The 18,603-nt window shown below is 33.1% G+C and overlaps 8 protein-coding genes across 9 annotated transcripts; 4 read left to right on the top strand and 4 right to left on the bottom strand.

The window, feature by feature from the left end:
- Positions 1–1,625: 1,625 nt before the first annotated feature.
- Positions 1,626–2,169, bottom strand: LOC126759874 (ubiquitin-like protein 5). Its single transcript, XM_050475054.1, has 3 exons — positions 2,028–2,169; positions 1,830–1,968; positions 1,626–1,762 (listed from the first exon to the last, which is right to left on the bottom strand). The coding sequence occupies exons 1-3, from the start codon at positions 2,064–2,066 to the stop codon at positions 1,719–1,721; spliced, it is 222 nt and encodes a 73-aa protein (XP_050331011.1). The 5' UTR covers positions 2,067–2,169; the 3' UTR covers positions 1,626–1,718.
- A 331-nt stretch (positions 2,170–2,500) lies between these two features.
- LOC126759872 (anaphase-promoting complex subunit 15B) lies at positions 2,501–3,240 on the top strand. Its single transcript, XM_050475052.1, has 2 exons — positions 2,501–2,831; positions 2,888–3,240. The coding sequence occupies exons 1-2, from the start codon at positions 2,621–2,623 to the stop codon at positions 3,043–3,045; spliced, it is 369 nt and encodes a 122-aa protein (XP_050331009.1). The 5' UTR covers positions 2,501–2,620; the 3' UTR covers positions 3,046–3,240.
- On the bottom strand, positions 3,229–4,418 carry LOC126759854 (uncharacterized). Its single transcript, XM_050475020.1, has one exon. It carries the CDS (start codon positions 4,231–4,233, stop codon positions 3,265–3,267), a length of 969 nt encoding a protein of 322 aa, XP_050330977.1. The 5' UTR covers positions 4,234–4,418; the 3' UTR covers positions 3,229–3,264.
- Positions 4,419–4,453: 35 nt separating this feature from the next.
- On the top strand, positions 4,454–5,693 carry LOC126759855 (probable tRNA(His) guanylyltransferase). Its single transcript, XM_050475021.1, has 2 exons — positions 4,454–4,814; positions 4,887–5,693. The coding sequence occupies exons 1-2, from the start codon at positions 4,577–4,579 to the stop codon at positions 5,609–5,611; spliced, it is 963 nt and encodes a 320-aa protein (XP_050330978.1). The 5' UTR covers positions 4,454–4,576; the 3' UTR covers positions 5,612–5,693.
- Positions 5,641–6,483, bottom strand: LOC126759870 (protein Dr1). The gene has a single exon (XM_050475047.1). The coding sequence runs from the start codon at positions 6,333–6,335 to the stop codon at positions 5,778–5,780; it is 558 nt and encodes a 185-aa protein (XP_050331004.1). The 5' UTR covers positions 6,336–6,483; the 3' UTR covers positions 5,641–5,777.
- A 353-nt stretch (positions 6,484–6,836) lies between these two features.
- LOC126759859 (ATP synthase subunit gamma, mitochondrial) lies at positions 6,837–8,094 on the top strand. Its single transcript, XM_050475024.1, has 2 exons — positions 6,837–6,947; positions 7,020–8,094. The coding sequence occupies exon 2, from the start codon at positions 7,054–7,056 to the stop codon at positions 7,945–7,947; it is 894 nt and encodes a 297-aa protein (XP_050330981.1). The 5' UTR covers positions 6,837–6,947; positions 7,020–7,053; the 3' UTR covers positions 7,948–8,094.
- A 708-nt stretch (positions 8,095–8,802) lies between these two features.
- On the bottom strand, positions 8,803–12,787 carry LOC126759863 (surfeit locus protein 4 homolog). The gene is made up of 5 exons (XM_050475029.1): positions 12,529–12,787; positions 10,173–10,436; positions 9,869–10,099; positions 9,625–9,804; positions 8,803–9,479 (listed from the first exon to the last, which is right to left on the bottom strand). The coding sequence occupies exons 1-5, from the start codon at positions 12,577–12,579 to the stop codon at positions 9,393–9,395; spliced, it is 813 nt and encodes a 270-aa protein (XP_050330986.1). The 5' UTR covers positions 12,580–12,787; the 3' UTR covers positions 8,803–9,392.
- Positions 12,788–13,685: 898 nt separating this feature from the next.
- Positions 13,686–18,525, top strand: LOC126759851 (RNA-binding protein 1-like). 2 transcript variants are annotated; one of them, XM_050475017.1, is made up of 4 exons: positions 13,686–13,810; positions 14,011–14,248; positions 14,310–14,441; positions 17,930–18,525. In XM_050475017.1, the coding sequence occupies exons 2-4, from the start codon at positions 14,040–14,042 to the stop codon at positions 18,015–18,017; spliced, it is 429 nt and encodes a 142-aa protein (XP_050330974.1). In that variant the 5' UTR covers positions 13,686–13,810; positions 14,011–14,039; the 3' UTR covers positions 18,018–18,525. The 2 variants fall into 2 exon arrangements, with proteins under 2 accessions (XP_050330974.1, XP_050330973.1); XM_050475016.1 differs by having other exon boundaries at positions 14,896–18,118.
- The last annotated feature ends 78 nt before the right edge of the window (positions 18,526–18,603 follow it).

The following is an 18,603-nucleotide window of genomic DNA, read 5'->3' as shown; positions in this document are numbered from 1 at the left end:
TAGCATAAGTATGATTGCGCCATCTAGCGCTAATTTGGCCAAATACGGAGTGTTCAATTCATTTCATTTCTGCCAAATTAATTTTTACTTTCAAATATTTGAATATTCACAAAATTTTGTTTTAAGTGTAAAAATATCATATGTGACATTTAAATTCCAAAAAACTCACCTGTGACACTAAATAAACACTGCCTTGCCTGGAAAACGAAAGACTTGTATCATAAACATTTGTGCGCCATCTAACGCAGCTTTCAGACAAACACAAACACATATTTATTTACACACACATATATTTAGATTTTCATTTTTGGGTTTAACTGAATTAACTGATTTTATTTTACACACTTTTTATATATCACACAAAACTATAATTTCACATTAATTTTCTTCACACTAACTTTACTCCTTCTTATAAGAGATTGGCTCTTTTCAGCAAGATACAATAAAACGCACTTCTGGGCGGCCATTTTGAACAAAAGGAGGCTTCTCATTTTTGCAATTTCACTTGCGTATTGCCTTTGCAAATATGCAAATCTAAATCGGAAGACTTTATCTATCACACTTTTCACACTAAACGCGCACAATTTTGACACGCAAGCACTATAATTTTCACAATAATAAATATTTTAATCACGGCGTAACAATATAATTTATTCCCTAATTTTTTTGACAACCGCACGCACGAACTTCAGATCGAGTACTAACTGTTCGCTAATTGGTTCGTTGAATTTTAGAGCTTTTCGGAAGTTGACGAACGAGTAAAACGGTATTGGATAGTCGCTTCCGCGCGGATGTATTGTGCTTTTCGAATGTTCAACACTGATCAATTCGTTAATTTACTTCCGAGAAGTGGACAAGCGGAATTAACAAGTAAATATCACTTGGTACTCGATTTGATATACTAAATATTAGAGCATTTACAACTTGAAAGCCTTATTTTGCTTATTTGACAATTAATGAACTCATAATATGACGTAAAATAAACCATAAATAGACATACATAGAGAGAAGGAGAGAGAAGTATATCTTACCGAATCTTCATAAACTGAAATTTGGTTCTATATTGCTAATACAAAACTTATCGCATGACATTTAATTAAAGTCATATTTATATTCTCTATTTATATTCTCTATCATGTTTTACGTTTTCTACGAAGTTTGTAATATCCAAAAGGAGGCATTGGAGATCCTGTAATATAATATATATGTATGTATGTTTGTACATATATATGTATGTCTATAAATGATCAGCGTGACAAGCTGAGTCAATTTAGCCACGTCCGTCCGTCTATATATACGCGGTTTAGTCTCTCAGTTTTTTACTATAACATATAGCTGCCAAACAAACTGAACGATTAAAAACAAGTCTATGTATGATTTTTTTTTTTAGCTGACAAGATATCTTCACAAAATTTGGTAAGAATAATTACCCAAAACAACGATGCAATCTCCGAAAAAATTTTTCCTGTATATTGTTTTGATCGGACTACTAAATTCAAGTTCTTGTAAGAAAACACTTTTATTTGTGAAGGGTATTTCAGCATCGGAGTAACCAGAGTTGTAATTTTTTTGGTGCTTTAATTGGTTTGATCACCTCTCCAGTATAAGACGGAACTATCGCAAGATTGTTTCTTTTACAAATATTTTATTAAGTAAGTTTAAGAAAAGAAATTGTTTATCAAAACTGGGAATTCAATTTATATTACACGATATCTAAACTATTGATAGTAAAGCTCCAAATTCATGCCATCATGTATTTCATCTAGAAAAATAAGAGATATATATTTGTTAAAATTATGACTTATAACAATTATTATCCAACTACTCACAATCACATAGACGTATAGGATCTTTATAGATGGTGTACCACTTCTTTAAAACTATCTTTTCAGATTTTGTGCCTGTCTGCGCTGCAATTAACTTCTTTAGATCGCCAATAGTGTCATCCGGATTGCATTTCACTCTCACCTATTATAGAGGACTTTATAATTTGTTTGTTTTTAATTAAAATAATTACAGTTATTTACCTTTTTGCCCAATCGATCATTGCAAGTAATTTCAATCATTGTTGATATCCAGTATAACCAAGAATTCCAGAATTAACTCAATTGTAAAATATTCTAAACGCTTTGCACATAAATTTAGCTATATGACATTTGTCAAAATGCCAGCTGACAGCTAAAATATTTTGAAGCCAATGCATTTAAGTGATGCTTTGCTAAGGAAAATAGGTAAGATATATTTCTGGCAATCCATTTTATCTCGATAAAACGAGATTAGAGATAATGGTGATTTTGGAAAATTTAAAATGCTCTTATATTTAAAGTGTTAAGTTTTTAAATCATTAATTCATCTCTTCCAAAAAAGTATTCGTCTCGAATACACATATTAGAAATATGTAGATGCAGAAAATAAAATATATCTACCAAAAATTTTACAAAACTTGGCTATACATTTTCGGCGTACCAATAATTGCAACCTTGTTGATTGCAAGTAACAACATTTGTTTTGTTTACGAAAAGCAATACATCAAAAATCGTTTTTTTCATAAACCAAGTTAGTAAAGATTTTCTCATACACCAGCTTTATTTATTAGTTTGAAGTCCGTGTGAAACTAGTCATGTCTATGATACCTTTCTTTCCATCGTTGCGACCACAAATAGCTAATCGCATTTGGTTTGAAATTAATACCCCACCCAGCGAAGATGATGTTTTGCGTTATGAACGGGATCATGATAATTGGAAAGAATCTATAAAAAATGCGGCAAGCGATATTCCGCCTCTGGGTAAAGTTTTAACCAGACCTGGACCAGAAACTGATGACGAAGATGGTAATATATACTTCACATTCATTCAAGGGCGTATAATCTTTCTTTTATGATTCCAGCTAATGATGATAGCGATGATTCAGATACACACGATGATGATGATGATACAAATGACAGGGCTATTCCTGGTCAGCCAGAGCATTCTGCACTTTATTCGCCGGGTGATGATGCTAATCCAATTAATGAAGATGTGCCAACAACAGTCGACACTTTATAAGTCGGTTTTTCCTTTGTGGCTGTTTAGTTTTTTTATGAATAATAATAACTTAATTTTGCAATTACAAAAAGGGTTTATATTGTATCGACCACTCAAAACGAAATAGAACTTGGAAACCGAAAAATGCCACCTGCTATATGTTTATTTTAAGAACGATTCAGATATTTCAATAAAAAATAATACTTATATTTGAAATCTCTGTATAATAGTTTAATTTTTCTAAAGTAGAACAATTTTTGTATTTGAGGATTCTAACGTTAACTTTTTTATATCATTAGTAAAGGATTCTTGAAAATTCTTTGAGCCTGCGATTATAAAAACTGATTCCGTACCGTTACCGCCACTTCCATTGCTAATATCTCTCAATTCAGAATCGGAAAAACGACGTAAATGAACCGTTTCTTTATACCACAACTTTTTTTGAAACCAGGTACATTCTCCAGTGCATTCAGCTGTTTTACACATACGATGCAAACATTTCTGATGCGCGAGATATATATGACTTTTATAGTTCCAATACTTATTAAAGTCACGTATGGCGTCTCGAAAGAAAGCATGATCTATATCTTTATAACATGCTACCTGAAAAACGTGACTGAAGTCTTCTTCATTATCCAGAATATCTTTTACAATGCGGATGGTAGCTGCAATGGCAACACCTTGTGTTATAATGAAAATATTGCGTTCAGTTTTAGTGTTACTAAAATATTCGTAAGCACCTATAGGTCCTCGAAATTCGACAAAATCACCAACCTTCAGTTCTTTAATAAATCGAGACATTTGACCGCAAGGAGCGAGATTTACGATGATTTTGAATTCCATCGCCAAAGTATCCACCCAAAAAGGAGAATAGGGCCTCAGACAAACTAGCCCAGTAGCCAAATGTTGACGCATCATTACATGATAACCTGCTGGTATCATCAAAGCGAAATCCTCCGCACCGTCTGGCAAATAAGAAACACAAAAGTGAAGCTCAATTACTTCGACACCATTTCCATTATCATCTTCCCTGCCCATAGGATTATGTGGATATTTGCTTGACAGTCGAAATTTTCGATACTCCGAAATTACGTTCTGTTTTCCTTCAAGGTTATCACTATAAGTTCTCCGAAATCCGACATTTAATACACAATTTACGCAGCCATTACCGCAGCATTCACTCTCACTTATCAATGCAGTTTGATCCATAATATTCAAATTTGTGCAACAAGATAATTTCTCCCATCCGTTGTTTCCATATTCCTTATCAATTTTTGCAATTGAAACTGATTTGTTTCAAAGTAGTCTCTCATGATATTAAGACAATTGTTAAGAACTTTGGATCGCTCAGACGTTCAATGATATGGTGATAATTGCCAACAGCTGATTACCGATTTTTCAATGACACCTCATATGGTTTTTTTTTGACGTCTACTGATGTGTTATTTACAGATAAATAAGCAAAAAGTGGGAGATATTTTGAAAAGAGTTTTTTATACATAAATTATAAAATTTGCATCTGAAATAAATGAACTAAACACTAAAATATCTTATGCGGCTTTTACGATACACAATCCTTCATTTATTAAAGAGATCAGGCGAGATTATAAGTCAACAACGTGTTTTACATACGAGCGGTGGTATGGCCTGTAGCCGCTTTGAATATGTTAAAAACTACGAACAAGACGACAGCGTTTTACCAAATGTGTGGATAGTGATACGTTTAGATGGCAAGGGATTCCATAAATTTTCCAAAGCACACGATTTTGCTAAACCTAACGATGCCAATGGTATATATACAAATGGTTTTTTACTATTGAATTATTTTTATACATACATATATAAATATGTTCTGTAAACAGCGCTTAATTTGATGAACATCGCCGCGGTAACAGTAATGGAAGAATTCCGCGATGTAATTCTAGCTTATGGTCAAAGTGATGAATACTCATTTATATTCCGAAAGGAAACTAACGTTTTTAATCGACGAGCAGCAAAACTTCTCACATACGTAACCAGTTTATTCACTTCTGCCTACGTATTTAACTGGAATCATTGGATGCATCCCAAAACTTTACAGTATCCTCCATGCTTCGATGGTCGAGTTGTATTATATCCATCAGATCAAAACTTACGCGACTATCTCAGCTGGCGACAAGCTGACGTACACATAAATAACTTATACAATACCGCCTTTTGGAATTTAGTATTACACTCAGGACTAAGTAATCAAGAAGCCGAAGCTGAGCTGCGCGGTACATTCTCTGCGGATAAAAACGAATTGCTTTTTACTAAATTTGGCATCAATTATAACAAGCTTCCCTCCATGTTTCGCAAAGGTACTATACTATTGAGAAAGCGAGTGAAAATCAGCGACCATGATGGTTTAAATAGACAGCTAATTGTACCCGTGCACGATGATATGATACGTGAAAAATTTTGGAAAGATCATACAGAGTTGTTAGGCAAGTATAAGCCTGGCGACTACGAATCTACCTTTGATGGATTATCACCAATACTAAGAACACAAATAGAAAAACTGAGCTCCGGAGATGAAAAGCCACAAAATGTAGAATGTTCAAGTTAGCACAATATTTTTACAAAAATTATATCTAATTATAGAAATAAGTAACCTTTTTATTTAATAAAACATTTATTTGAAACTTTAATGTATGTATGTATCATTTACTATAAAAAAATCCTCTTATAATTCATAGCGGAGTGCTCTTAAACCTATTGCTGTTTAAAAGCAATTAGTATTCTTCATCGTCGTCGTCATCATCTTCTAAACCTCCGCTATTGCTAGACTTCATTTGTCGATGCAATAGCTCAGCATTTTGTTGAACAGCAGATGCTTGCATGCTAATCCATTGTTGTTGCTCTTCACGTGCTTGCTCTTCGCGAGCTTTAGCGAAAAGTTCTTGTTGTTGCCGCAGAAGTTCCTCTTCAGGTATACCAAGATTTTCAAGTCGTGTACTTTGACGTCGCCGTTTAGCTGCAACTTCTTTGCAATCATTCAAAACCGCCTCTGCTTCCTGTTTATAATCACAGAAACCCAAGCGGTCAAGAGCTTCTAATACATGCTCTGCATTAATTGTCTTTTTATTACGTCTGTTGCATACATCGTTAGCTTCTGATGAAATTAAGTGTATAAATTCTGTGCAGCAATTAAGTATCAGTTCTCGGCTCTCATTCGCAACACGGACTGATGGTACCAGCTCTTTTATAATTTTGTTAATACTTGCTCTAGGCAAAGTCAAGTCATCATCCTCTGTAGGTGGTGGGCACAGCTCATCTTGTGGGTCTGCCATTTATTACTAATATTTATTGCGTTAATCGTACTAATTTCAAAAATACTTTATACTTCGAGCTTATATTTGCAATATAGAATATATTATAAAATAAACATATGCTGTTATAATTTGTGTACTGTTTGACAGCAGCTTTAATTTCCTAAACATTGTTGACAAGTGTCAAAAATGACAAGCCGTCAAACAAAAATCCCCTTCAGTGTTGCAAAGTTTTTATAAATAAATAGTGGGTTTTTATAATTTCTTTAAATGCTGCCATAGAAATCTAATTAGAGAAATAAAAGGTTTTAAATATATAAGATACAGGCAGACAACAACTTCAAATGTTAAGTGTTGCATTGTCCAATTAGGCACAATAATACCAGTTTTTATTGTTGAATACTTAAAAATAATATTTTAAATTAAAAAATCTGTAGGAAGTGAATTTTGCAGTATTTACTATTACCAGAATTCCATATATTCAAAAACTTCTGCTAATAATGAACATATATATTCTTGAAGGCCTCTAAATTTCCCTTTTTAAGGCTAGTTAGCCAACACTGATCCCACCTTACATAAGAGGAAATTCACAACACCATTTTCTGTCAATTGCTTCGTGTCGTGAAAAATTCGGTAATTCTGATTTTGCATAACCAAAGATTGCGGAAAAAATTGTGATAATAATCAAATTTATACTACTTTTAGTTTTCTGCACGGTCCGGGACTTCAACTTAGCAAGATGATGATGCAGCGTGCTAACATTTTGATGCCAGTTGCCATTGAGGCGACTTTCCAGTCGCAGCCGCAGCGCGGCATGGCTACTTTGAAAGCCATCTCAATCCGTTTGAAGTCCGTAAAGAACATTCAGAAAATTACGCAATCCATGAAGATGGTGTCAGCTGCCAAATATTCGCGTGCTGAACGTGATTTAAAAGCTGCTCGCCCCTATGGTGTTGGTGCACAACAATTCTTTGAGAAAACCGAAATCCAATCGGAAGATAAAACTGAGCCAAAGAAGCTGTTGATTGCCATGACATCTGATCGTGGTCTATGTGGTGCCGTGCATACCGGTGTTGCCCGTTATATCCGTAACGAACTTGCTAAAGATGATTCCCAAACCAAGTTATTCTGTGTTGGTGACAAGTCGCGTTCCATTTTGTCACGTACATATGGCAAGAACATTTTGATGGTTGCCAACGAGGTCGGTCGTCTGCCACCTACCTTCCTTGATGCTTCAAAAATTGCTCATGAAGTGTTAAAGACCGGTTATGATTTCACTGAAGGCCAAATTGTCTACAACAAATTCAAATCAGTCGTTTCATATCAGTTGTCTACGCTGCCAGTATACAATGCACCAACCGTCGAGAAATCTGAGAAGTTGGCACTTTATGATTCACTTGACAGCGAAATTGTGCAGAGCTACTTGGAATACTCGCTAGCTTCATTGATATTCTATACTATGAAGGAAGGTGCTTGTTCCGAACAATCTTCCCGTATGACTGCCATGGACAACGCGTCCAAGAACGCCGGTGAAATGATTGAGAAGCTCACACTCACATTCAACCGTACCAGACAGGCTGTCATCACCCGTGAGTTGATTGAAATCATCTCTGGTGCTGCTGCTTTGAATTAAAAAATATAAAACGATCGAAGTAATGAATGGAAAAGTTTCGAAGGAAATATTTGTTTTACGTTTTCGAAATGCGGAATTTAACAAAATAGCGAATTTTTCGCCATAAGTTAAAATTTGAAATAAAATATTATAAACAAATAAAACTTATATGAATGTCTTTAATTTTTTTTTAAAGAGAGATATAAAACCTTAGTTAAGTGGAATTAAACATCATTTAATATGGATAGACGAATTTTCTTCTATTATTTAATTGTGTTGGATCATATCAGTTCAAGGTCGTCTCCAAATAGCCGAGGAATTTTGTAACTCATAGAAAGAATATTGGAGACCCTATAAAATGTATGTATATATGTGTATGGTAACCGCGAGGAGCTGAATCGATGAGCCATGTCCACCTTTCTATACATATATAATTAATAACTCGGTGTTTGAGTAATCGATCTTAAATTTGGCCCACGTTCTTTGATCAGCAACAAGCTGCTCATACGTCGGAACTGCCAATATCGGATAACTATAGTAAATAGCTGCCTTAAAAGCTGAACGATCCAAAATAAAGTTCTTGTATGGAAAATTTATTTATTTGATAAGGCATCTTCACTAAATTTGGCATATATTATTGTCCAAGACAACGAACGTTCCCTGAAGAAAATGTTTAGATCGGACCACTAGAACATATAGCAGCCATACAAACTGATAGAACATATTCAAGATAAAGATCTATACTACAAGAAATACAACTGATAAGGGCATTGTAGCTTCAATGCAGCTGAAGTTAACGTTTTTACTTATTATAAGTAGTTAGCGCATCTGAAATCCTTTCAAAGAATAGCAGTAATTTTGTTGAAAACAATATAATTTTCTCATTTAAAACATTCGTTTTATTTTAAGACATTATTTCTTAAAAATTAACGGAAAGTGGGAATAAAATCCTTGTAGTTCAATTTACATATCGGGGGGTTTGGAAGAACTGAAACAGAGTATACTTAAAAATTAGCTCCATCATGTGGCATTTCTTGGTATTTGATATAGTATATGTATGTACCAGGAGTTGTATAAAAATAAATTATGAGAGCAAAAGCACAACCTGAAATTGTTTATACGAGCTGACGTCGATCATATATTATATTACATCGTTTACTTTACAAATGTAAAAGACATTATTGTGAATATAGAAAGTCCTTTGCTATAAAGAAATGTCTTGAACGCATAGTGGAATTAACCACGATTTGATATTTCTCTAAGTTTTTTGTTTGTTTTATTTGTGTTTTTTTTTTTCTTTAATTTACTTTTATCATAATTTCTTCCATTTTATGGTTGTTGTTTATCGCTTGTTATTATCAAAAGTTGTCTAATTTATGAAACAAAAAGAAATACATTTATATAAAATAATAAAAATAAACATTTTCTCTCCTGTGCATGGGGATGCTCTAAGTCACCATGGCCGTCTACCATTTCTTTTTATGTTCGTCCATTGATACACCACCTGGACCCAGTGACACAATCATTAGTAAACCGCCTATGACGGAGAGCGTCTGTAAAATAAGATTACAAGTGTAATTATATGAAAGTATTAATTGTTATATTTAGATAAAATCACAGTAGCACATATAAGAAAATTATATTAACAACATACTGCCAGAAATTTTTAATAATCTAATATATTATCTAACATATTACCTGGAAAAAGTCGTATTTCAGAAAATCTCTAAGTGGTTTATAAGAAGGAATGGTCCACCACGCGTTATGATACAAATTGAGTACAGTCAATAATGCTACGAGGATGAGTGCAGACAATTTTGTTTTATATCCGATTGTTACCAGAACCATCAAAATTGAACCGACGATGTCTAATAAAATCTGAAAATATTTCAAAGGGTCATACTTGTATTATATTGCATACAATCTTAAATATTTATAATACCTGAAGGAAGCTCATTTCGAAACGAATTAGTGTAATAAACATAAATGCGAGCAGTATACGACCAGCGAGCTGCATTACATTTTTGGGTTTATTCTCACCAAGTGAGGGCACACCAGCAAATAGACTGCGTCCTTCCACACGTGATTCCGCTAAAACAAGCAGTAATGCACCAAGCAGTGCCAGATTGCGCAACAAGAATTGTATGTCCCAAAGGATAGAGTAAGCGATTGTCTAGTTTAAGGAACGGTAAACAATTAAAACTCATTTATCACTTAAATTATGGGTACTTAAACATTTCACATACCTGTAGAATTACAATGAAGAAAAGCACTCCAACAGCAATTTCAACCTTAAATCTAGCGATTACCATTACACAGCCACCTAGTTGTCCAAATAAATTCACAAGCACAAAAACTGTCGCCAAAAACTTGCCACATCCCCAACTCATATCCATATATTCACGTTGTTCATTCCATTGAAAATACATGCGCAAACCATCTTCAAAAAATGTCGCTATTAAACACAGACGGGCGACTGTAGGCAGGATATTTTTACCACGACGAATAACCTGTATGAAAAATAGAGAGTAGTTAATATATGTATATGTATATATACTATTATATTTTGTTTCATATCTTTTGTATAAATATAACAGCTTCGAATATTTTGATGTGCTAGGAAACTGTTTCAAATGCAGACGTTATTACATAAGGCTTTTATTTAAGATCCATCAGCGATTTTCATTTGAGGATATTCACTTTTGATCATAACAGAATGAACTTAAAAATGTCTATGTGATTGTAGTTAACAAGAGCAACTAGTTGTAACAAAATATTAACTATCCAACTAAAATAACAAAACATTGGTTCTTTCAACAATTACTTTTTTTTTAATAAATTTCATGTAACGTGCAAAAGTCTTGTAAAGACTTGAAAGATATGAATGTGATCAGTAGTTTTTTGGACAAGACGTGACTTCGTCACGAACACCGAAATTATAACTCAAAATTTTCCAGATATGTTAAAATATTATATTTTATACAACAAAATACAACAAAATATACATATAAACAAAGCGAAACTCATATTGAAACAAAACTTAAATTTGTGTTATAACTAGGTTATATCTTGGTTAAGATACGCTGATAACGATATGTACATATGTACGTACAATATTGTGTATTGAAATTTTTTTCTTCAAATTAAGTAAAACTGATCTGAGAAAGAGAGTATAGAATTACCAAACAATTTATGTGTATATACAAATATTATTTGACACCGAAAAGTTGGTAAAATTTTCAAATAGCAGCAATTTCCCACGCTGTCAAACAAAGCCATTCACACATGTCAATTAATATTTTACATTTGTTCAGTTGTTTTTACGGTAAATTTAAAACAGAACATTGACATTGAAATTTTTTTAATTAAAGTGAAAAAATCAAGCTCACACTTACTATTATTAAAAGGAACCTGACACAAAAAACTGATAAGATAATTGAAAAGTTACTTTACATTTTAAATAGTTAAAAAGCCTTAATTATATGCGCATACATGCTTCAGTCAATGGTAGATACGTATTATTGAAACTTTTTAAAATGTAACTATATAATACTTTTTCAGTTACGTTAGTTTTTCCATATTTTGTCCACAATACATACAACTATAGTAATATGTGCTCATCTTATGTAAATATGAAATCAAAGTGCATGTGTGGCATTTTAAATGCGACCGACATATCATTACTTAAACACGAAACTTTCGAAATATGTTAAAGACAGCTACAAATAGTAAAAAAAAAGAGAAAAACTAAACCGGTCAAGAGAGTAAATCTATTAAGCCCCAAGTAATGTTTGAGACGGAAGTTCGAAGCAGAAAGTAAAAGTTAGATACACTTGTAATGCAAGTTACATATGTATGTACATGGACGCATAGATTGCTGTATATTGACTGAGGGCAAGTTAATTATTTTCACCAAAGAGGAAATTGTTAAAATTTAATCTATGATTATACCATCTTCGTACTTTAGACTTTATTTTTAATTAGCATAAAACAATTATTACGAATAATACTTAAGCTTTCTTAAAAAAATTAACTAGTTATCAACAAGTGGCACCCGAATCTAATATTTAATTTTTTGCTTATTTACATATATTAGGAAATGCCTGATCACATACATAACATTGTTGGGTGAAAATTATGGATATTTCTTTATAAATTATTACTTTTCAAACTCATTAAGTACTCTCCCACATGTTATATCAATTCACTTGACGGCCCAATTGCATACAGCGCAGAAAACAAACTTATTGGAACGCCACTGGTACAATCATTACTGGTCTACAATTCATCATTCATATTAGAAAACATGATGTATGGACAGCAGCAATAGACAAACTAATATTATAATGTTAAAACAACAACTAAATATTGCTGATACGAATGGGTGACGTTGACAGTTTTTTCGTAATCTACCGTGCGGCTACTCAATTCAGCCGCACTCATCTCTTTCTAGTGCAAAATAGCAGGATGATAGCCGTAATATCTAATCAAGCCGTTATGATGACCACTTTCTTTAAAAAAAACTCACATAGCACATTTTTGGTTTCATTCGCTTTAATATTGGCTTCTTTGATTGTCCTACCAAGTTTTGTACCAATTTACCTGATCCGCCACATCCTCCGTTTTCGAAATGTATTCGTTGGGGATATTCATTTTTGTTTGTGTACTTAACGTTCGTCGTTGTCCCGGAACCTAAGCTCAATGGAACAAATTTATTCGTTACGGCTTGAATTATAAAGCCTACTTTCTTTTACGATTTCTCACTGCCCTTTATAATATTTAAAATAAAAAATATTAACAAAACTTGAAGAAACACGAACTACTTAAACACGAACCACGAAAACGAGACAAATGTTGGAAGAGAACACGTCTGCTGCATATTATCAGTGTTGTATTTGATTTATATATCCAGTGTTGTAAGTCGCCATTTAGAATAAAATTATAAATAAATAAATCCAATTAGAAAGCGCATTAAACCACGTTCGATAAAATTGAAAAAGATTAATATGTATTTGATTTTCCTTTATTCAAGCTTATTTGACATGTTAAACGACGAATTATTAAAAAAAAAGCTTATTAAATATAACATAAATGTCATTCAATACTCTATATTATATTACAAAGATTTACTGAATTTAAATAGTATTTATTATAAACTCAAAGCATTCTGACAAATAATGGATATACATAAGTATTTAAAAGTTTTCTATTGAGAAATATTTCTTATATTGCATTGTTAGACAAAATGCATATAAAGGGTGTTTAAAAAATGACGTATGATTGGTGTTAAACACAGAGTGTCCCAAAAATAAGGCAATATTTAAATTTGTCACCATTTATGAAGTAGTAAGAAGCCTACAAAACAAAAAATCGACAGCTGGCAGTTTATGTTTAGTACAAACGGAGCGTTACACTATAGAATAAGATGTGTTCATTATTGAACAATATATAAAAAATACTAAGAGATTGGCGGGTTACTTCAAAAATTTCATATAAAATATGGTCGGTATAGTGTTTTAACTTCGTGAACTGTGAAGAAATTTTTAAATAAATAAATCTTGTGTTAATTTTGGGACACCATGTAGATAATTAATTGAATTATTTTATCCAAATTGTATTATTAATTTTACAAAAGAAATAATTAAACTGTTGCTTCCTAGTTACCCTGTTTCATATTGAAGCACGAACATGGGAAGTGTACTGAAAGCTATACGAATATGCAAGCGATTATACAAAGATGATTTTCGAAAGTTTCGATTATTCTTTTCTTGTGATTGCATAGGGTGAACGTGTGTGGTTCTTCTCCGCAAAGGAAATTACATTAAACAGAATAAATAAATTATTTTGAAGCTATTTGCGGAACTATATACAAATTTATATAAAGGTAAATATTGTTAAAATATAAGAATAGTCAATATTTTATTTTCTATGGGTTTTCTATTAAATTGCATATAGATTAGTTATGCAAATCATAATGTCGGCCGCCATTTTGTATTTTCTGTATATGTAGAAAATTCCACGCCTTCATTTTCCACGTAGAAAAGTATTTTAAATATAATTTTTTTTTGTTTTGATTGCTTACAGGTATTATTAAGAATATATAAACATAAATAATGCCGCGTTATCGTGAGTGGGACTTAGCTTGCAAAGTATATGTAGGAAATTTGGGATCATCCGCCTCTAAATATGAAATAGAAAATGCTTTCAGCAAATATGGTCCCTTGAGAAACGTATGGGTCGCACGAAATCCACCTGGATTTGCATTTGTAGAATTTGAAGATCGCCGCGACGCAGAAGATGCAACTCGGGGATTGGATGGAACGTAAGTGCCTGTAGAAAATTTGCATTTTTTTTTTCATAATATTTTTTGATCAAAACTGCAGTCGCTGCTGTGGTACTCGCATACGCGTAGAAATGTCGTCGGGTCGGTCACGAAGAGATGATAGACGACGAGGAGGCGGTAGTGCTGGTGGCGGTGGCAGCAGCAGCGGTGGCCGAGGGGGAGGTCGCTATAGGTAAGTCAACGCAGTTTTATATAGCCTACATGAACGCTTTATTAATTTTAGCATTCTTGGCAAATTGTAAGAATTATATTATACAGTGAAATTTTATTACCTAAATATTTTGCGAAGGATGAGTTGTTGCGAAAATTACCATGCCTTGGTATTGTTCTTTTATTACACAGATGTGCAAATGCTTTAATTAGTATGTTATGCATAGATAAATTATATTAGAGAATTAAAGTGTAAAATATTTTTAACATGGAAATCTATAGGAACGAGTAGTGCAACATATTTTTAATTTTTGTTGCTAATACATACAGCCATAAAAGATGCTAACGTTTATAGTAGTAGATAAGTACTGTTATGGCTATTTCTTGATTACACACATTATTTCGTGTTTCTATTTAGATTTTGAGAAAGATATTGAAAGATTTTTTAAATGTAGTTTACGATAATCATTTTGCAGGATAAAGTCTACTGCTACTACTACTTCTAGAACTTCTACCTCCTCTTCCTTCAACAAAAACTACAAAAACAACATGTTCACGTATCACAACTACTGCTCCTTCTCCACAAACTTCACCACGACAAGCAACAAGCTCAACTTAATATCGTTCAACGACAACATTTTTGATAATAGTGAAAAAAATGTCAATCAACAATTTTTTAAGAAAGAATGTCTACAAAATTTCGACAACAACAATTTTAGTTATAGCAAACATCATTTTCAACATCACCAAAAACAACTACAAGAAAAGCCACAACACAGTACTTTCATCAATAAATTAATGATCATAGTTTTTGTTATCAACACGAACACCTTGAACACCACCAACACCAACGTTACAACAGTCTTGCACATAAAATTTGATCTCGTTTTCGCTGTAGTCATTGTCATCAATACCTATCTAACAATTGTTGTTGTCGCAATAGAAAACTGTAACAGTTGTCCTGATGTTAAGTGCAGTAAAAGATCAACAATCATTAGAACAGCAACTACTAGTAAAATAACTACTACCGCTACTACTACTACCTCAGCTGCAACTGCTTCTACAGTCACTACAACTATTGCTACTACAAGAATTAGTGCAACTAGTAAAAGTGTGCTTGGGCAGCAGGCGCAGGATCAGCATCAACGGCAAATTCCTAAGCATTTACTACAGCCATCATCATTAATACCACCACTACTACCACCACAACCACCTTAACAACTTGATATACTACTACCACCTCCTTCTCCTTTGTATAAGCAACTGACTGTGAAAAGTGTCCACAACACTACAATCTTCAGCACAACAAATACCATCACCAACAACAAAAATCACAACGACTTTGACAAGAAATGCAAACTTATGTGATAACAAGAAAAAAGAGTGTGCTTGGTCGGGTAATGTATGCATGTTCACCCATCAGTCTGTGTGTGGGGTGTACCACACAAAATAGGTGACTTAATCGTAACTTCGTTATTTCATTCGATGTAACTACATGATTTTTGTTTTTGTGACAAAAAGCATTATATTCGAACGCTTCTTCGAGACTGCTCTCAACCATTAATAACGACTTTACAACTAATACTGTTATAGAGCTCTCGAAACTGCTTTAACGACAACAAATTTTTCATTAAAGAGCAGTGGTTGTTTTCAATCATACACCGCATAGTCTGACTGTTGCATTGCAATTTTATGCGGTACTGTCGGTCTAATGTATAACTTTTAATGGAAATTATCCTAAAATTCAAGATTTAAGACAACTGAATGATTCGGGTACACGGGTTCTGAAGTAAAAGTATGACCGCAATTCGGATTTTTTTTTTTTTTGTATTTTTATTGTGCGAGGTAAAAGTGCTAGCTACGTTATGTTCTTCAGATAATCGACATTGAATGGCGCTTTTGTGTAATCCACCAATTACTCCATCAGTTCTGCAACTTCACTCTTGTCTCTGCAGTGGTTTCAACTGCACATACATATATGTATATCTTCAACATGTGTTCGAGCAATATTTCAACATTTACAATGAATTTAATCCACTCAACTCGTCAAAATGAAAACAAACGTTCAATTTTCAAAATGGGAAGGGCAGGTTGTCACCCTGAACATCGTTTTTGACATGCTAATGTGCGAAACAACGTATAAGTGCATCAAGAACGAAAGACAAAACGTGTGCGGTAACTTCAAGTAAGAATAAGTTCTTTCTAATTTAGATACTACCTAGTTCATTTTGTTACTAATATTCTAATATTGAGGATATTTCAAGTTGTGTTTAAATATTACTTTCAAGGTTAAACAAATTTACACTTTGACAAAGAACTATCCACTAATTGTAAATTCCATTGCATCCGAGCAGGTGAACACTTAGCAATGATCGGCTCAATGAACACCATTCACAACTGCAACATCTTTTTCTACTTAATATGGGTGAAAATATCTGCTCTGCTCAGCTACAACTCCATGACATCCTATTTCGAATTCATTACAACCACTTTGGCTGGTCCTTCGAGCGTTTGAGAGCTTGATTGGTATTTTTCACAGGGTCACCGCTATACATCAAGCTATTCAACGTTCCGTCTTTGCAACCGATCTCCAAGGCCTTCAATTAAATATAACAAAGCTCTCATATTGCATCACGGTCAACAGCAGCAAGCTAATGTCATCACTACTACTCCACCGATGCGCATACATAGTCAACCAGCGTCCCAAATTAAGGCTTTTTGTCTACTCCACCAACCCTATCATGTCTGATATGCGCAACAAACGCTTCTAAGTATCATTGTCACAGATGAATATCGGGCTTGTATACTTTGTTATCTGCTCAATGGTTTATTTTGCAATTTTTTATTATATCTTTTATTCATTTAAAATAGTCATCACAAATCAGTTGATTATCAACAAAAGAAACTCTTCCATTATCACCAAAAACCAACCATCACCGTACTACTACTACTACACCACCTCAACAAATATGTCCAATCAAATGAACGAGCTACTGAGCTGCAGTTACTCGTGCATTCAGCTTGTAATTTTTTTTTGACCCAAGGAATTGTAAATAGTCAGCAACGTAAGCCAGCTCGTCGAATTCGAGTTCAGCAACGCAGCAATACGAAAACGATTTGAAATAAATATTTATATCGACATTATCAGGCAACAATTTGGTAAAATTACTGTTAACTGAATCAAGATAAAGTACAGCGAAAAAATCAACCAAACATTCCCAATAGTTAGACTTGTGAAAGCAAAGGTCATAAATTAACTACTTTTCATGAATGAGATTTTTTTTATTATTTGAAAAGTAGCGTCTCTCATCCCTTGACTGCAAAATTATTTGTATCGAAATCTTCTCTACAACAATCAACTCTACTACAAAATCCCATCGAATATTTACAAATGGTATTAAAATCTTCAATACATGGATTTTTTAATTGTGTGCAGTGCTTAAAAACTTGTTTATCCAACAGCATATTAAATTTTCCTTTTTCTCTTTTTTATATGACAATTTCTTACAGATCACGCTCACCACGTCGTACACGCAGCCGTTCCCGCAGTTTTTCAAGAGACAGACGTAGCCGATCGGACTCTCGTGATCGCCATTAGATATAACAAAAAATCACAAAATTTTCTCAAATTGAATTCCCAGAAAAAAAAATATTTTCTTTACCTAAAATCTATATACACCATTATGTAGAAAGAGAGAACTTATCATTAGCATAAGTTTTAGTTTTGAGAGTAACTTAAACACTTACTGTACAGTATGCAGAAAACAACAAAAAAAAGTATAGATTAATTTTGAAAAACTGGTGAACTTCAACGTTCTGGAATTTGGAAGATTTTTTTCGCAGCAAAAGTGCGAAAATAAGTGGGCATTCCTGAGCAAAACAAAAACATCATTGGGTCACACAAAATACCCATAACACAATCTGTCTATCCACCAACAGACTAGTATTTCCAAAAAGCACCACATTAAGGTAAATTCTTAATTTTTTTTTATTGAATTACCGCATTCTATGTACGTTTGTGAATAATTACTTATGGAAAGCATTATTGATTAAGTCTTGCTAATTTTAAAAGTATAATAAAATACAGATAAGATATATAAAATAAAGAGCTGTTTTCTTACTATTTATTCATCATGTACAGTTTTCCTATGTACATATGTACGAGTCATAATGCAAAAAATTTT

This window comes from Bactrocera neohumeralis, chromosome 5 (assembly GCF_024586455.1).
Source record: "Bactrocera neohumeralis isolate Rockhampton chromosome 5, APGP_CSIRO_Bneo_wtdbg2-racon-allhic-juicebox.fasta_v2, whole genome shotgun sequence".
Lineage (NCBI taxonomy): Eukaryota > Metazoa > Arthropoda > Insecta > Diptera > Tephritidae > Bactrocera > Bactrocera neohumeralis.
This window is presented reverse-complemented; position numbering and strand designations above follow the sequence as displayed.

Bases quoted from the DNA above. Each gene is read 5' to 3' on its own strand.
- LOC126759874 (XM_050475054.1), bottom strand. From the start codon at position 2,066: ATGATTGAAATTACTTGCAATGATCGATTGGGCAAAAAG. The intron at 1,969-2,027 runs GTAAATAACTGT...CCTCTATAATAG, and splicing joins ATGATCGATTGGGCAAAAAG to GTGAGAGTGAAATGCAATCC. The intron at 1,763-1,829 runs GTGAGTAGTTGG...TTATTTTTCTAG, and splicing joins TCCTATACGTCTATGTGATT to ATGAAATACATGATGGCATG.
- LOC126759872 (XM_050475052.1), top strand. From the start codon at position 2,621: ATGTCTATGATACCTTTCTTTCCATCGTTGCGACCACAAATAGCTAAT. The intron at 2,832-2,887 runs GTAATATATACT...TTATGATTCCAG, and splicing joins AGAAACTGATGACGAAGATG to CTAATGATGATAGCGATGAT.
- LOC126759854 (XM_050475020.1), bottom strand. From the start codon at position 4,233: ATGGATCAAACTGCATTGATAAGTGAGAGTGAATGCTGCGGTAATGGC.
- LOC126759855 (XM_050475021.1), top strand. From the start codon at position 4,577: ATGCGGCTTTTACGATACACAATCCTTCATTTATTAAAGAGATCAGGC. The intron at 4,815-4,886 runs GTATATATACAA...TTCTGTAAACAG, and splicing joins TAAACCTAACGATGCCAATG to CGCTTAATTTGATGAACATC.
- LOC126759870 (XM_050475047.1), bottom strand. From the start codon at position 6,335: ATGGCAGACCCACAAGATGAGCTGTGCCCACCACCTACAGAGGATGAT.
- LOC126759859 (XM_050475024.1), top strand. From the start codon at position 7,054: ATGATGATGCAGCGTGCTAACATTTTGATGCCAGTTGCCATTGAGGCG.
- LOC126759863 (XM_050475029.1), bottom strand. From the start codon at position 12,579: ATGAATATCCCCAACGAATACATTTCGAAAACGGAGGATGTGGCGGAT. The intron at 10,100-10,172 runs GTATGTGAAATG...TCCTTAAACTAG, and splicing joins TCTTCATTGTAATTCTACAG to ACAATCGCTTACTCTATCCT. The intron at 9,480-9,624 runs GTAATATGTTAG...CTTATTTTACAG, and splicing joins TGAAATACGACTTTTTCCAG to ACGCTCTCCGTCATAGGCGG.
- LOC126759851 (XM_050475016.1), top strand. From the start codon at position 14,040: ATGCCGCGTTATCGTGAGTGGGACTTAGCTTGCAAAGTATATGTAGGA. The intron at 14,249-14,309 runs GTAAGTGCCTGT...TCAAAACTGCAG, and splicing joins ACTCGGGGATTGGATGGAAC to TCGCTGCTGTGGTACTCGCA. The intron at 14,442-14,895 runs GTAAGTCAACGC...ATCATTTTGCAG, and splicing joins CGAGGGGGAGGTCGCTATAG to GATAAAGTCTACTGCTACTA.